Genomic DNA, 18230 nt, shown 5'->3' on the forward strand with positions numbered 1-18230 from the left:
TGCGACGCTACCTGTAGAGTTACGATGACATGATTCGCTGGCACTTGTTAGAAGGTGATTGGTGCGAACTGCTGCGAATTGTTGTCACCCGCCTCCGCGTGTTCTGGTTTCAACGGTTACATTTTTGAATTAAGGGTGAGAGTAAGAGACCCAATTTCACGTATAAAATACACAGGGTACCCAATACAAACTTAAAGGTTGCGACAAGTGAGGCACTACATAGGAGTAATTCAGAGACCGTGAAAAGATCAGTACTCTGATCAGTTCACTAAGGCCGTAAAAAAGTTCCATTCCAATTTATTTTTAAAAAAAAGAGTTTCTTCGTTCAAAAGAACCAGCCAATTAGAATTCGGCAGAGCACGAGCGAATTTAGAGAGCTTCATAACCATGTCAAATGCAAGTAGTACTAAAAGTAGCTGATGTTGCAGAGTAGTTGAGACATGCGGTGCTCGTGCATATGATAACTTAAAGATTGTAGAGACTTAGCCCTTCTACATATGTTCCTCGGATGAGTTTATCAGAGTTTTGTACAATTCTCATGTAGATCACCATACCCCTGCTCTTTTGAGATTACCCGCAGCTGCAAGATACATGACACTTATATTAAGGCGAAGTCGAGCTGAGATACTTCAACTATTACAACTATTACAGCGTTATAAAATAAAATAGATAGATAAATAAAAATGAGTCCACACATGCATTATTTATTCGAAAAAAAGTCAAACATGTGTTACAAAAGCTTACCTATTGACTGGCTGAGCGCTAGTAGGCTGTAGTGACCGAAAACAATTGCCACTTCTTAAGTAGTAAGATGCCCATACTTTTACACACCAAGTTCCATGAGTAAATCACATTCGACGTGCCTGGTTCTTGTCCACGGGATAAAGAATTGTAGGCAATATTCACAACAAAATGCTGACCAAGGTGCATATGAAGATCTTCGATGCTGCACTTGTTCAAGGTTCTGCCGTGAGCTGTATTACCTGGCATTAAAGTTTTAAAAAATCCGACAACCTGCATACAGAGCATAAAACATGTCAACTGCTTAAATGGCCGAACGACGCATGTACTCACTGAAGACATGCCCGCACGCATAGAGACATGTATGAAGATTCAACTCATTAATTTAGCCAACATTAATCATTGAAAACTGGAAGTTCCACTACGAGCTAAATCAATCTAAAAACAGCAGAATTCAGGAGAACGCGAAGTTGCCAACCTGACATTCTTGACGATAACTGTGTTACCGTCTGCAGCTCCAAGATGACGCAATTTCACCTCCTCCAGAGTGCCATCTTTAAAAGCATGCTGCAGGTTACGAAGCAATATACGTATGAGCAGATCACAAGCAAAATATGAGATGGATAAATACTTCTCTCACCAGCATGCTGTAAGAAATTAACAATATGCTTTATCTTTATACAATGCTTTTACTTGACATATCAATGGATCCTTCAGAAACCGACCTTCGCAAGATCCAGATTATACATAATATTACATTGACTTCAAACTTAACATCCTCGATTTGAAGTCTGCAGTGTTCAAACAAGATCCCACAGTCATAGAACGTACTTTGTAGAAGCAGCTTGTGCCAAAAGGACAGGTGCCATTTCCGTAATCGAAGTGCCTACAGTCGACCTCACTGCCAAATCAAGGGTTCAAGCTCAGATATTGTAGATACCAGCGGTGCTAAACCGCATTGCCACCTTTACGACAAGTTACTTGTACAACAATAACTATCTCTAATAACAACTGCGATTATAAATTAATTCAGGCGACCAGGAGAAAGATTCTCCTATTTGGTGCAAATATTTTAGTCGTTGTTGTATGCAAGGGATCTATCAAAATTCCATTGAAAAGAACGGGATGTGCTAAGTTTAGCTTTCAGGAACTTACCCCAGCTTGTTTTTGTAGCCATTTATGATCTCTTCCTTCTCTTCGGGGCTGAAGTACCATACGACACTAGGCACCACATAATGTGTTGGCACACGGCAGACTGGACAAGCTCGCACAACGGTATCAATATCCATTCCCGGAGCATGAGAACCACTTCTCCAACCTCGTATGCACCCAACGCAAAAAGGATGATCACATCCGGACATTAATCCAAACTTTCGCTCAGCCACAGTAGGCTTAGAAAGTACTCTCTCCAGGCAAATACTGCATTCTATGTCTTGGCTTTTCAAGAGAGCCTCCAGATTTTTCTTGTTCCGCTCACACTGGATCTTGTGATTTTCCCGATCCAAAGGCCGATATGGATGAAGACAGTGCTTCCCGCAAGTTGTACACAAATCACCATGTATATTGCGACAGGACTCACCGAGCGGGCAATTCCCAGCGGCAGCAAAAGCACAAATAGGCCTATCACTGGGATCATTTGAGAGTGCTTCAGGCTCATCAGCTTCTCCAAGTGATATCGCTGAGACACCGTTTGCAAGACTTTCAGTAGAATTCTGCTGCCAGGCATCTTTCAAATGAGCCAATGAAGGTTTTGCAATCACTGTAGCTCTCGAACTTGAGTCTACGGTAGATGTAAGGGAGATGGCCGCGGGCAGATGTCTTGGAACCGGCACCGGGGTTGCCAGAGGTTGAGTTAAACGAGACACTTTCACGTGCTCATACCGGCAGCGAGCACCATATGAGCAGAGACCCCGCTGGTAAAACGTGCACACCTGCGAGCACATCCATGGTCAAGAACAGTGCAAATTCACGAAGACCTACTGGACAGACTAAACTAGACTGTGGCCATCTTCTCCATTCTAAAGCCTAGCCCTGTTTGTTTCAATCTGCTTCAATCGATTCATCCACAAAAATTGCAGTTACTCACAAAAAGATTGTTCCAATTTCCAATCCTAAGCATCCAGAACTGTTTAAGACAACAGAGCATGGACGAGGAGGACCAAGAAACGTAATGCAAGTTCCCTCAGGATACCGCAATCATGCCGATTCAGCAATGAGATTGGCATAAGTAGCTAGACGCTGCTTCTAATTAGAACAAACCTGACTAGACTGGTCGCTCCAGTTGTGAGAAAACTGGCAATCGACTCCTTTAAGACATGCTCCATGCATGAAGAATTTGCACAACACGCTGTACAGATTTTCAAATGAAAAAGAGAAAAACACAAGAAAAGATAAGTTACGAGAAAAAAAACGATCCGAAAAACAATGATGATTGATTAACAATTGCCATAACTAACGAATCGCATCAATCAGATGCACAGGCGTTAAATTCGGTTCAAATGAAAAACATGTTAATGAGGGCAGCAAAAATAAACTTGAACATCTACCAACAGAACACCTACGAGACTCTCTACACGGCATCAAAAAATCAGTTCAAGTCTTACAATTGTCCTAAGTCTACTAAACACTGAAATTTTTTGCTTCCTCAATGAAGAAAATTACAACGATGAAGATGATGTAGAAGACTGTGTGGTGTTCGAAAACAAATGCATGCCCGGTCCTAAGAAAAAGAATTGCAAGGACCAAAACAGCACTAAAACCTCTACAACCTATGTAAGCAAGATCAAATGAGAAAAATATTGCAGAACAACAGCGAGAAAGAAAAAACTACCGGCTACGCCCCTCCATCATATACAATTGAAGCAAGAAAAAGCCACTCGCACTAGAAAATTCAAAACACAAGCCACCGCTGAATTCTAAATGCTAGAGGGAGGCCTTGTTGAAGTTGTTGAGGAACAAACGAGATTAGAGAGGGAAAGGCGGTGGAGCACGTAGCAATTAATAAGCAAGGAGGAAGTGGAAGCACGAATTCACGAACATCCATGGCGAGAGAGCCAGGCGTGTCTTAGACCAAAAGCCAGTGCTGTTGCTCTGAAAGTGAAATTTAGGGCTTAGTTAGGGCTTGCAGATGTATCTCTTGTTTGTCGACAAACATTATGAACGGTGCTGTTATCCGATGAACTTGTGATGCAGTTCCATGACCGTGCCCGCGGCGACGCCGACCCCCGCAATGCGGTCTTAGGACCACCCTACCAGCACCGCCGAGCTCACATGCATGGGAACATCACGTTCCCAATTAAGTAGCCATCTTCCATTTTTTCACCCATTCTAAAAACACCATCACCATATGGTGTACTTCCAGTATCAGTAATAATTCAATCAAGAAATTTATGGGTTTTCTAATTTATTTCGAACCTCTATATTTTTATTTGATTTTCAGTATTTTTTCAAAATTCAAGTTTAAACTTGAATTAATGTTTTTGAAAGAAATATATATACAAATGATGTAATAATGAATTAGTATATAAACGTTTAGAAATGCAAGACAATATAATAAAATTTTATTTTTATCAAAAACAGTTCATCTAGTTTAATAGTGATTTTATGTAGTTTGTTAAAATTTTAAGTATAATTAAGAATCTTTGCTTTAGCAACTCTCATGCATGCATATTTTAATGAACGTAGATATGACTATTGATACATAGAAGACTTTGATTACATGCATTGGGAAAACATGTTACAAAACCAATTAAATAACTAGATCAAAAACAGAATATAACACTTCTATTATTAACTATATATATATTAAATTGACCTAAAAAAATCTTAATTTATTCTATAGTTCTTTTAATGTCTTGTACCATGTTACGATTGATCTTGGTCAGCTCAAAACTTGAATATGTATTTACAGATCTCACCCTATTTTGCACTCTTGCCCAACTTTAGGAATACAAAACCAAACATGAAAAAACCAATTATCACTTAGAAACTGTTTCAGTCAGCTATTTTTAGTGCTCATTGTGCCCTGTATGTATATTTACACTGCATTTTTTACAAATGTTGGTACAATAATATGATTAATAAAAAAATAAAATACTGAAGCTATACAACTAATTGATCCTTGTAATGCATAGTTTCTTTAAAATCATATGAAATGTTTTAAACAATAATTTTTCTACACAATAATCGATGGATAGAAGCAATTGTGATAAGTTCACATCTGAAACTGAATTCGAGAAAGGTTATGATGTTTATTACAAGTATCAAAATTTTGGAACATTAATTGTTAAAACATACTATTACAATTACATGGTCTTTAATTTTGTAGGTTATTAAACCAGATCAGATAATCTATTGAAACATAATAAATCATGATGGACAACAAAATATTGTATACATGCAATATGCAACCTTCACCATTTTATTTCAATTCAAAATAAAAGAAAATCAAAATTTTAAATATCCTAGAGCAAGATTGAATTGTCTTTCTGGGTTTTAATTATTTCATTCATGGTAGTACGCTAAATAAAATATAACGTCTAAACTAACTATGAAAAAACAAATTTTATAAAATTCCTATACACAGAGGAAAAAAGTACATGAAACACAAAATTTTATGAATTAATGTCATCAATGTAATAACATTTTTCCGAATTTATAACATAAAATAATGCTTAATTATGTTTCCACACGTGAGAATTAAATGATAACCTTTACTTAAACTAGTTGCAACTTGAAGCATTCAAAAACTGTTTACATCATTCCTCAATCATTAAAAGCATGATTAAAAAAATCAAGAATTTAAATTTATATGGATATATATATATATATATATATATATGTATGTACATATTTCCCTAAAGAATTGCACTGACTTTTACCATAAAAAAATCTCTCACCTCAACCCTCTAGACTTTAAAAGAGTAGGCTCAGATAATATTAGACACTTTTTATAAATCTAAGGTTTATTAACAATTCAATTACATTGATTTCTATCTGATCTAAATTTTGTTAATATCATTATATATATATATATATATATATATATATATTATTTTTCTTGAAATGAAACTCAATGAAATTATTCTAAAAATAAATCAATTCAATCATTTTAGTCTAAATGTTTAGAAAAATGGATAGCTTTTTCAAAATGCACTTGAAAATTCATCAATTGAGAGTTGGATACATCACTGTCAAGAGCTAATTGGTAACCAAAAAACAAATGATTGATTCTAATATCACATGATTTTTTTTCACTAGAGTGCATTAAAAATGTTATAAATTAAGAATGCTTGAATGCGGAAAATTTGCAGCATGACTCATATTCATTAAATTTAATAAAACTTTCCTTGCATATTTATAGACTATATTTTAAATATTGCTTTACGTTAACATTATATATTCAATGATATTTATAATGTTAGTCTCCTAACACAAGCATAATTATATTATGTATAATATTATTTGAATTATAATTTCTTGTAGCATTATAAACTTAATTTAAAAAAAATTCTAAACCAGGTTATATTTTGTTAATATAACATAATTAATTTCATTGGAATAAATACTTAAAAAATACATTAGTTATGATGATTAATTACTGATGTGAAGTTTAAAGATGACCATACAAGTTTGTTCTTATGGTTATGTGTTATTGTGATATAATTTAGTTTATTTATCAAGTACAAATTTTTAATAAATTGTGATTATATATTTAAAATTATTTTTATTTATTTATATATTTGCAAGTGGATTACAAAGACTGGTTGTGTTATTAAATTATATTGTATTATAATAGCATATTATATATACATACATACATACTAGTAGGAACTTGTGTTGTTGGTCACAAAAAAGCTATAAACATTTAGTTTGTGGTTGCTAAGTCAAAAATTTAACCACTTCTAAATAAATGTTGACAAAGAAAAATAAGAGTAAGCACATTACAATAAAACTAATTATGTTTCTTCACAATAATAGCAATCATAATTTTTATTTATTGTAACAATTTAATTAACTAAGTTAAAAGAATGTCAAAATAAATTACATTTATGGTGGTCTTCTCATCTTCATTATTTTAAAAATATTTGATCTTAATCATATTTTAAAAAGTACATTGTGAAAAAACAACATACAACTGTCCATGTGCAAATGCAACGACTTTAAGATCTATTCCTACATTCTTCAATGTTTGTCTTTGAGATTGTTTTAATGATCATTGCAAATTCTACTTTTATTAGAAACTACCTTTGCTACAATTTGAATGGAGTCTTCATAGATATTGAACATAATGTGATTATTGGAAGAAAAAACCAATTGTCCCTTATAGTTTTCAGATAATAGTCTTGTATCTTTAACTTTATCAGTCAATTGTATAATGACCAAGCATGATCCATTACAAAGTCATTGATACAAAACAATGCTTTGCATCAACATAATATAACATCCAAACTTCAGCTCTAAATTAAATGGTGGCAATCCAAATAGACTTAAGATCTTCAAATATTTGGCTACATGACATTTACCATTGTTGGCACCATCTTCTATAATTGCTATATGTGCACTAAGAAAAATATGTAAAACTTTACAAAATCTTTCCAAAGCATACATTTTCATATCATCAATATCATAGTAATTTTGTGTAGATAAATAGACTTCTTATTGAAATTTTCTTCTTTAAGTATTTCATCCTCATTCAATTCCCAATAGGAAGCTTGAATCAGATCATTTGATGTTGGACCTACTTCCATAAGTTTTGGAAGAATCACCATATTTTCCAATGGATCTGTAATTATTTGTTCATTTTTAATCTGCATATAGGAACCATTCTTAGATATATTAAGCATAAGTAATTTATTATAAAAAAAACTCTTAAAAGTAATATTTGTATATAATATATACCTTCAAGAGTTTTTTAGCAAATAATTAATTTTCATTAGAAATACCCAAAAACATTTTTTTGTCAACTTGCACATTTTAAAATAAGACAAAAAAATAGAGTAAAATTTAAAGATTTATTTATAAGTTATTTCTATGCAAACTATAACATGAATAGATAATATATATCATTAGTTATTCATTTTAATTTTTTTACATTTTAATTTGTGAAAAAGGTATTTTTTAAAATATCATGCATAAATAGAAGTAAGAATAGAGATTTCTCAAGAAACAAACTACAAGCTATTAAAAATAAGAGACAAACAATCTCTTTTATTGTCCACATGGATACACAAACTTCACCTAGAAATGTTATTAAGAATACAAAAAACAAAAAAAAAAAAAAAACAAATCATAAAAAAACATAATTAAAAAAAAATACAATAAAAATATTTGAAATTGCAAATCATTTGACCTTCCTCTATTTGTACCAATGTAAAGGTTTTTATCACCTTCTTTTGCACATGCTCTTTTTACAACAATAAGGAACATAGAAAATTTTGAAAATTTTCTATATATGTTTTCATCTACATATTATATTTAAGATCCTCCACCAAATTAATATTGGTAACATTTCCCACTTTAATCAAGGTTATGTTTGTCAATTTATCTCCAACATTTGCAAAAAATTATCAACTTTGAAAGTGAAACAAATTTACATCAGCTATTATATTTATTCTTTTATTCTTTTATTTTTATTTTTATTTTTTTTTGTGAGTGGGGGATTAGCAATATTTTTAAAATACAAATGTTGAGATTATAAATGATTTTTTTTAAAAAGTGGTGGGTATTGCATTTGATAGTGCGTAAAGAATAAGAAAGAAGAATATATATTGGAGTGGAAGACAATAGAAAATAATGGAAAGGGAGAAAAGGTAAACAAAAAGAAGAAAAAAAGTGGTGATGGTTGCAACAACATGATGTGTGTGTGTGTGTGTGACAACAATATATTTGTACATATCAATCAATACTTTCAAATTGTCAAAGTTAAGGATGATTGTAGGACAAATTCTATGACAAAAACAATGAACACCATAAGGAATAAAGGAAAACATACTAATGCACTTAATTTGGTCAAACATAGCGAACTTGAAGCAATCTAATGAAGTCAATTGATTTTTGTAGAAGTAAGGTAACAAACCACAAAAAACACCATCAGTAGGCAATAAATATTTGATATGTAGAGAGAGCAAAGCAAAAAAAAGATACAACCCCAAAAGTGAAGAAGATGCTACAATTGAAACAAAAAGCAGCACCTTTTTGTTATAAAACAAAGCAACTTACTGTCACAATATTACAAATCCCAACAAAGTGCTCTCTAATCCCAAACCAAACACCAACGAAATTTTTTCTGTGTTCAACAACACAAGCTTCTATAAGTATGAGAATATGTGTGTATATACATACATACATACACACACGCATTCGACACTTAAAAAGTTAAAGTGGACACAGAAATACCACCACTTTCGTTGGACGGATGAACATGTGAACACAGAATGGATGAACTATACGACGTGCGTGAACGGATGAATGATGAAAAAGGGATGAATTCCGGGATCGGAGGATGAATGCAAGACAAGGAAGTCCAAAGGGGGGGGGGGAATCGGAGTCGTTGGGGGCCAACTAGAAATACGTTACCGACGGATCGTCCTCCAAAGTGTCTGCAAGCTTCCGTTTGCTGCCCTGTTGCTTCCCGTCACACCATCGCTACACAAGCCCCACTGATTAGGGTTTCAAGCCACCCTGCCATCTCCATGCGTTGCCAACAGAGAGTCGTTTCCTCCACCGATCATTCGAATGCACGCTCTCGAGCCAATCCAACTCTCACTGCGAAATTGCATGAGTGGTTGTTGTTATTGTTGTTGATCCAGCGGTCTCGGGTGGGAACGGGGTGTCGCAAGAGTTTCGGTCGCCCTTCTTGTTTGGTGTTTGGTGTTTCGGGTTTCTGATAACGAGGAGATTATTCGGAGCGGGGAGATTATGGCCAGAAAAGCGGTGATTCTAAGGTCCATGAACTTGGAATAGGTATTGGATGGAGTGGTTTGATCGAGTGTGCGCTCGCTGAAGTGGTACAAGTCACGCTCATTGAGGGTGGTGCGCTTGCGGAAGAGTGAAATTTATATCATAGTTGGTAAATTTTGGGAGCAGTGTTGTTGGTGGTTGAGTTGATGTAAGGTAGAGGTGAAGGAAGTTTTGTTGTAGAGTTGTGGAGGGCTTTGCGGCCTTGTGTCTGCGTGGGCGGCTGTTTGGGACGTGTTGATGCCGTCGGGGCACGGAGAATCACGGAGGTTAGATGCATGGGTGGGTGGATTCAGAGATATCTGCTGTTTTGTTGGCATTGATCGTTATAGTTGTTGTGTCGTTGGCGTTCGCACATCAAGTGACCTCGAGATCAAGTCGAAGGCTGAAGAAGAGTCAGAGGATCGCGGGCGACGTTGGAGTCATTGTTCAGAGAGAGGAGCAATTTGAAGCAGATCGCAAGTCGATGTTGGGCACAAGTAACTGCGTTGTATGCCAGAAGTCTGCCACTCCGCATCGGTGCTCAAAATGCAAGTCCGCGAAATATTGGTATTGGGGTTTCTCTTCTTTCTCCTCCAAACTCGTGTCTCTCGTGAATTCTTCTTTTGTGAAAGTACTAAGTTGGTAGCAACCGCCCTACACTGTCGCACTCTGTAATTATTTGAGAAGCCACCTAATTTTTGATGATTCTGGAGCTCACTGAATTTTTCAAAGTAATTTCACTTTCCCTGCCTTTCTTATGGGAATCGAGGGTCATTGCGTCGTCACTAATATTCTGAATACTATTATTTATCTGCATGTAGATTGTATATCAACCACGATAAGTCCATTTGGCAAGGTTATTCGTAATGGCCTTTCCTAGTATCCCTATTACTATCAAACCCTGTAGTTTCTTTGTGACTGGTGAGGATGTGCATCGGGATGGATTGTATGCCGGAGCTGCCTTGTAATTCGCAATTACATTGAGTTACGTATGCAAGCAACGCATCTTGATTAAATGATAGAAGTCTTTTGTTATTTTTTGTTGCATCAGTTTCTTGTGTCATGCAGTTCGTGTGCGTGCGCGCGCGCGCGTGTACTCTCACACAATAGATCAATTGTAGTATGAAGTGCAATTCGTATTCAGAACCCTGGACGTCATGCTATATTATACCTCGGCTGACAAGAACAGGTGCAAGATCTTATTGTGGTTTCTTGCGAGTTTTGGAGGTCTAGTGCTAGTGACTACAAGCGATTCTTCAGCTTTTCTTCCTGACTGTATTGTTCCACTATCTTACCTTCTGTATTGAAAACTTAAGCGTAGAGAAGCAAAAATGGTCGATCGTCTACAAACAGCCAGTTGCCTTATCATAGTCCGCTGCAGAGGTTGGGAACCAAGTTGCTTACCAAGTTGGTCGTTGTTGTCGAATGATGCGTTGGGAGGCGGTTTGGATTCTTGTATCTCAACGCATGGATTGGGATGAAGATGCGAAGCGATCGCATGCTTGCAAAGTTCATTCGATCGGGCTACGCGTCCTTTATTTATTTTCATTCTGGTAAGTGTAATTTGAGGTGGTTTTAGATGGGTAGGCGTCCTTCTCACATTTCGGTGTTTTGGATTTACAGCTCATCTGAATGTCAAAAGCTTCATTGGAGAAGTGGACACAGAAACGAATGCCATGTACCTGTATCTAGCCGCCCTAGTGGCTCAGGAGGTGAGAGCGTAGCCGTTTGCAATGGTAAGCATCCGGAGACGTCGAAGAGCGGGGTTTCGACAACCGTGTTGAACCCTATAAGTTTAGGAATTTTCAAAAGTGATAGTAACAAGTCGACTTCGGTTAAAAAGTCATCGCCAAGTCAGGTGGCCAAGATTCCAGGAAATGCTCTTACAAAAGATGGAAGTCTTCCAAGGCCTAAATCAGTGAGTTTTCGAATGGCTTACAACCTTCGCGCCCGGTTCGTTTTCAGATTTATTGAACTGTACATGTAATCTAATAAATAGTAGAAAACTAACAATTCGTGCATTAATGCCATATAGGTCCTCTACATACATAATATCGCTTTCGTGAGGATTCCTTGTAACCTTTAACACTTTCTTCTCTCTCTCTCTCTCTCTCTCTCTTCTTCTTCTTCTTCTTCCCTTTTTTTTTTTTTTTTTTTTTTTGTTGTTGTTGTTGTTGTTGTTGTTGTTGTTGTTGTTGTTGTCAATTTTGAATATGCTAAATGGTTGCATTGTCGCATGTGCACTTCAGCTTTTATTCTCTTACGACGACTTTGTGAAGCTGTTTGAATGGGATGCTCTAGACGAACCTTGTGGTTTGGTTAATTGTGGGAACAGGTAATCTTTGTTGGCCTATGGAATCTTTGTCAATTTTCGCCTAAATAATAGTATTGTTTTTAGAATTTTGTGGTTTTCATTGCACGGCTTATTATAGTGAGGGTTTTGAATTCGTGTACTTAGAAATTTCAAAACACCACTTTCGACTTCAAGCATTTAAATCCCGTATTTCTGTTCTAAAGGTCTGGAACAATCTTCTGACATGGGATCCACCGTGAAGTACTTGTCTTGATGTACATAAGTATCATGTCCACCATGGCTCAAAGCAACGATTTTTAGGAACGTGATAGTAATGATTTGCTGTCAGCATTTTTGGGTGATTATTTCTCACCGTTACTTTTTTCGCAAAATGCGCAGTTGTTTTGCGAATGTAGTTCTTCAATGTCTCACATATACGCGACCACTTACTGCGTATCTACTGAACGATTCTCATCGTGAAGTTTGTAAGTCCCGTTCTCGTGCAAATGTATCTGTTCTTAGCTATTAACTTCAAACATACTGTTCTCGGTTTTTCTAAATGTTTTATGTCATGAACTGATTTTTCCTTCTGCTCAAGTCATCGTGAAATTATTGTGGGTACCAGGTAGGAGAAATGATTGGTGTTTTATGTGTGAGCTTCAAAGTCATGTTCGTAAAGTTAGAGAGACTCAAAATCCATTCTCCCCAATACGGATTCTTTCTCGCATTCGAAGTATTGGCAGCCACCTTGGTTATGGAAAACAAGAAGATGCTCATGAGTTCATGAGGTAAAATAATCCCCATACTCGTAGCTATGGTTTATTTGAAACACCGCTTCAAATATGGCGGATTACCCTTCATTTCCTACTTGAAGTTTAAATTTGATTATGTTGTTTATTGGAGGTGTTAGTATATGTGCTGGTTTCAACGATTTTTTATTTCTTATCACATAAAATCTATAACCTTGGACTTAATGGCGATAGGTTCGCCATCGATTCCATGCAATCCACTTGCTTGGACGAATTTGGAGGAGAGAAAGCTGTTGATCCCGCAACTCAAGAAACCACCCTCATACATCATATATTTGGTGGTCATCTTCAGTCCCAGGTAGTAACCTTTACAGTATGATGCTGTCCACATAAATACTAAGTAGAATGGCTAAGTGCGAGTTGTGGACCACGTATGGCATCTTAATCATAGATTTGCATAATGCTCAGTCGCAGTGAAGTGTAAATGAACCAGGTTGACGTTATGTGTCCTTTAACTGGCTACATGGATGCTCTTTTGACGTTTTTCATGGGAGACTTGCATTGTACGATAATGTAGATACGTTGTTTTCTCATGTCCTGGTCAACTATAGTTATGTTTCTTATGTTGTACTATTAGCAACGAGATTGAAGGTTTCATATCATTACTGTGTTTGGAACTGTAGGTTAAATGTATGGAATGCCATCATGAATCAAATCGCTATGAGAGTATGATGGATCTTGCTGTGGAAATTCATGGTGTTGTTGAATCATTGGAGGATGCCATTGCTCAATTTACAGCGGCTGAGATGCTGGATGGTGATAATAAATACAAATGCGATCGGTAAGTTTGTAACCACTGTCAGTCACTTTGGTGTAAAAAAGGTTCATGCTTTGAGTACGTCTGGAAGCAGAGGGGGTTTCCCTCCGTGTTGTACTTAACTTGTTTAGTGTATTCCGGTATGGTTGTGCAGTTGTAACGCGTATGTGAGAGCTGGAAAACGGCTGACTGTGCATGAAGCTCCTAATATTCTTACCATCGCGCTCAAACGATTTCAGGTTTTACTGAGAAGATTGTATGCCTTGCAATTTGTTCTTTTGTTGGTCAAGTTCCAGAATGTAGTGATGTAGAGATGAAGAAATCCTTACAGCGTATAATGCTTGGAGTGGTTTGTGCAATCTTCATGCATTTGTTCCTGTCACTGTTCATTGTGTATCAGCACATGTTTATTCTTAGTCCATGTTGTCCTTTAATCAGCTCATTACTAGAGGTGTTAATCTAACTCTGCATATTCATTCTTATGTGTTCTAGAGTGGAAAGTTTGGGAAGTTAAACAAGAGGGTAACATTCCCTAAAACTCTAGATATGTCTCCATATATGAGTGGGACCAACGATGATTCTCCTCTTTACGGACTATACGCAGTGGTGGTTCATGTGGACTTGCTTAATGCTTCATTTTTTGGGCATTATATCTGCTATGTGAAGGACTCAAATGGCGTGTGGTACAAGATTGATGACAGTAAGGTACAGCACCATTATTTGCGAGAAGTCTTAAATAACATTCCATTTTTTTGGGATGGGGTGGATCCAGAGGTGCTTCAGGGAAGCTTCCAATCAGGGCTTAAGTAACCTCTGCAAGTTTTCACGAGAGTCCATCAGCACCTATGGGTTAAGATTTAATGATTTCTTTTGCAGGTAAAAGAAGTGGAGTTGGAGAAAGTTCTTGCCCAAAAAGCTTACATGCTGTTTTATACCAGGTACTCTTTTGGGTATGTAGGTGCGTGGTAAATAGCTGTATTTGGAAATGATCTGGTATATACATGGTAATTGATGATTTCACTTACTGTTCCGTATCATCTCCGTTTTCTAGCGGAGATATCGATGTGACTAAAACTCTGATGCGCCTTGTAATATATTTGTACCTTTAAAGTTATGTGTGATTTCTAAGTTATTTTGCTCATATTGTAGTTTGCTGTATAACAATTCATTCGTGCTGCAGAGATGGCGTTCACTGGACCAATGTTGCCTTCCATCAATTTATGTAGTGGATTTTTTCCCTTGATAGTTTTACATGTATATTTGGTTTGTATTGTCTGACTGACACCTTTATTTCGTGTCATGCAGGTCAGGAGTACGGAAGGCACCTATGACCCAGGGACATCCTCCTGCAATCCTTGCAAGCCCACAGTCAGCCTCTAAGAAGATAAGCACTTCAGTATGCCTGAAACCTGAAAGAAGCTCAATATTTCCGCCTACACTTGGAGCAGTAGCTGTACCTACAGATTTACTCCAGGATTACTCCAAAGACACTGAGCTAATTGGGTTGAAACAATTCGAAGACAAGGCTAGAGGCTCTGATCGCAGTAAGATTTCTGAGTTTTTGTGACACTGAGATTTTTTAATATTACTCAGTCCACGTAATGTTGATGTTGTATGTGAGTAAGTTGCTGGATGAAGGCCAAGCAATCTGTTCTCTTGTTCTCAAATACTCGACAGCGAGTGTTACTTATCCTGGCCTCACTTGAATTTGTTTAGCCTCTACCTATCTTCTTCTAGTTCCGCAGCTTTTATATCTGCGTTTTCAAATTGCTGGAATATCACCACCTGATCGTATCTAATCAGTGCACATGTTTATACTACAGGTACCCTGCAAAATCCTGGGGAAATTATTCAAGGAAAAGGAACTGAAGATTCTACAAAGGAGAACGGTGCGGCAGACCCAGTTCCCGTAAGTACTTTTGCGTGTCAAGAGGAGATACTTTTAGAGGAAGCGAGATCTTCTAATGACTCTTTCAGTGCTTCAAATATTGCATCTACTTCACAAACTCTGAATGGCCATTTCTCATCAAATGGCAATCTTGTTCCGAATGGCCTGTCTTTGGATGCAACCAATGATGGTCTGGATTGGAGGGAGAACAAATTTACACCCGACAAACTTTCACCACTTTCTACCTCGAAGCGTTTGGGTGTTGACCAGCTGGAAGTTTATCCATTGGTGGATAATGGTAGTTTCTCCCCTCGTCCTCAGGTGGATGACTTTGGGAGAACCTTATCATTACCTAGAGAATGGGCTGGTGGCATCAATGATTTGTTCTCATCAAACTCACATTCTGGGAATTCGGAGTATTCGGCAGACTCCAGCCCATCTGGTGCTATTGTCGAGAAGGAAAGACGGAGTTTAAATGAAGCAGATGTCTGGAATGATGTTACCTCTGATAGGACTAAACGGCAACATACTGAAGATTCTTCTGAGAATTTAGGATCTGCAGACGCTCATATGAACGGAGATTCTCAGCACATGGATATTGATGAAGGAAATACTTCTATTGTGGACGTCGTCCTGCATCCACACAGGTCAAATGAAGCGCTAACCGGTGACGGTGCAGGATGTTCATCGATGTTGTTGGATGTTTGCCAAATGAGCGATAACGGAGGGCTTCCCCAGTCATCAAATTCTCTGTTGGAGTTAGAGTCTCTCTATTCCCAAAGTACTCTTGAATTGATGCCGTCTATAATAACGCATGGAGCTGGAATTGAACCTATGGAAATCGCAGAGTCTTCTCCATTCCTATCGTCTCCTCATCGAGGTCGTGTGCTTATTGAGGAACTCCCAGGGCCTGTATTAAACGGTGGAAACGATATGTGCACGGCGAAAGTGACTGAGAGTAACATGCCGACTCGTGAAGAAACGCATGATGTAGGAGTTATACAGGATGATATTCCTTGTCTGGTTGCTAAGTCACCTCTTGCTAAACCCGCCACACCTCAGGTTCATGAAGGACCTACTGTGCAACAACAGGATACGGCAGGACACTTGATGGGAACATCTAGAGCGAAGGTGCATGTTACCGTCGTGGAGGCCAGTAATGGAGTTAAACCGACTACTGACACGATCAATACCGTTATTACAGGCGAGGAACGGATTAAAAGCAGTGTATCAGCTTTGGATGTTAAACGTACCAATCAAACTTCAAAACCACTATTCTCTCCTGGCTTTCTGATCAAGAACTCAAGACCCACCTCAGGGAAACCTCTGATCAGGAGTAATGATGCAGTTGCAAATGGTAGAGGTGGTGAGGAGAACGGTCATGGTCATTCCATCGAGACAAGCCGGGGTCTGTCAAATGGAAGACCTGCCTCGGTACCTGTCACTAATGGTACTGAAGGTGGTCCTCTAAGTTCAACCACAAATGGTGAATCGAGCTGTCAGGTGACAATTAATGGGGCCCATAACGATGGGAATCCTAAATCAAGAAAAAAACCGAAGGACCCTCCTTTGGATAGTGGGAGAGAAAATGATCCTATGGATCGATCTCGAAGCTTGAAGCACAAGCAAGTAAAGCAAGGGAGGAATGATAGTTGCGGTTGTGGATCTCAACAGAAATGGAAGAAGTGCTGTGGAAGAGGCACTGTCCTCAAAGGACTTGCGTCCAAGCAAGTTACTGTGTGATTATCCTAGTAGTGACTACTTCTTATGGATCAGTACTTGCCCTGCATCATTGTGGTGAGTGTCCACGGCATTGTGTCTATGGACCCGTCCGATTGAGACATTGCCTCAACGAATCTAACTTTGTGACAACTCGGATATCGTATACCTTGGTTGTGTGTTCTTCACTTGACGATGCTCTTGCGGCAAGATGACTTGTGCTTCTAGAGCAGAGCCTGGCGATTGTTCATTCCAGGAATTTACCGACATCCGATGGACATGATTTCTTCACTGAATGCCTGTAGTTTGTCTGTGTATAGTCAACAGAACAGGTGAACATTTTGCAAATGCTAATCGGATCATAGACTAGTGAGATGATTGATAATGAGTACATTTAATTAGCGCGGGAGATAAAAAGACTGCCATTGAACTAATATTCTACCTATTTTAGGACTTTTGTAAAGTCAAATTGCAAATTTTTTCTTTTTCCAGGGCTTGAGATTTTGAGAGTTTGCCTTCGAGGGAAGATTATGCACAAACACACCTAACATAATTATTATTAATTTAGAAAGAAAATAATAATGTTACAGGAAAGAAAACGAAGGGATATCTGCTATTGCTGAGGTCAAGATTTTGTACAGCTGCTAAACTCCTAGTTAAGAATCAAAGGCATCATAATTCTGGAGGTTTTGAAAGGTTTGGTAGGAATCCTTTGCAGCCGATTTTGGGTCTAATTTCGTAACCGGTTACTGTGTTCTAACAGTTTGTTACAGTAACAACGTGCCAAGCTCTTGTTATGACCCTTTCTACGTGCTCTTAGTGGTCAACAGGTAACTTGCACATCTTATACATATATATATATATATATATATGTATATATATATATGTATATATATATATGTATATATATCTCTGTATTTTATTCTCTTTTATTTTAGTTTGTCACTAATTGCAACCTGAAATTATGTTACTGCAAAGGGCAATTTTTCATACAAGTCTACCCCTATGTGGCTTTCTTGAACTTCCTCACACATCCATTTGCAAATTGCCATGAAATTGTACCCCTACATGTCTTTTTTCAAC

The 18230-nt window shown here is 37.4% G+C and overlaps 2 protein-coding genes across 5 annotated transcripts; one reads left to right on the plus strand and one right to left on the minus strand.

The window, feature by feature from the left end:
• Positions 1-220: 220 nt before the first annotated feature.
• LOC112282464 (E3 ubiquitin-protein ligase makorin) lies at positions 221-3885 on the minus strand. Of its 3 annotated transcripts, none has more exons than XM_024520054.3 (7): positions 3572-3885; positions 3001-3088; positions 1897-2672; positions 1467-1532; positions 1220-1308; positions 745-1014; positions 221-580 (listed from the first exon to the last, which is right to left on the minus strand). In XM_024520054.3, the coding sequence occupies exons 1-5, from the start codon at positions 3589-3591 to the stop codon at positions 1275-1277; spliced, it is 984 nt and encodes a 327-aa protein (XP_024375822.1). In that variant the 5' UTR covers positions 3592-3885; the 3' UTR covers positions 221-580; positions 745-1014; positions 1220-1274. The 3 variants fall into 3 exon arrangements, with proteins under 3 accessions (XP_024375822.1, XP_024375821.1, XP_073390298.1); XM_024520053.3 differs by lacking the exon at positions 1467-1532 and adding an exon at positions 1573-1642 and having other exon boundaries at positions 3572-3881; XM_073534197.2 differs by lacking the exon at positions 1467-1532 and adding an exon at positions 1573-1642 and having other exon boundaries at positions 3779-3870.
• A 5460-nt stretch (positions 3886-9345) lies between these two features.
• Positions 9346-17638, plus strand: LOC112282362 (uncharacterized). 2 transcript variants are annotated; one of them, XM_024519872.3, is made up of 12 exons: positions 9346-10248; positions 11305-11599; positions 11931-12016; positions 12374-12459; positions 12600-12762; positions 12958-13081; positions 13407-13564; positions 13695-13779; positions 14033-14245; positions 14417-14478; positions 14846-15084; positions 15364-17638. In XM_024519872.3, exons 1-12 carry the CDS (start codon positions 9974-9976, stop codon positions 17169-17171), a joined length of 3594 nt encoding a protein of 1197 aa, XP_024375640.1. In that variant the 5' UTR covers positions 9346-9973; the 3' UTR covers positions 17172-17638. The 2 variants fall into 2 exon arrangements, with proteins under 2 accessions (XP_024375640.1, XP_024375639.1); XM_024519871.3 differs by having other exon boundaries at positions 9347-10248; positions 14417-14490.
• The last annotated feature ends 592 nt before the right edge of the window (positions 17639-18230 follow it).

This window comes from Physcomitrium patens, chromosome 5, assembly GCF_059467195.1.
Source record: "Physcomitrium patens ecotype Gransden chromosome 5, ASM5946719v1, whole genome shotgun sequence".
Classification (NCBI taxonomy): Eukaryota; Viridiplantae; Streptophyta; class Bryopsida; order Funariales; family Funariaceae; genus Physcomitrium; species Physcomitrium patens.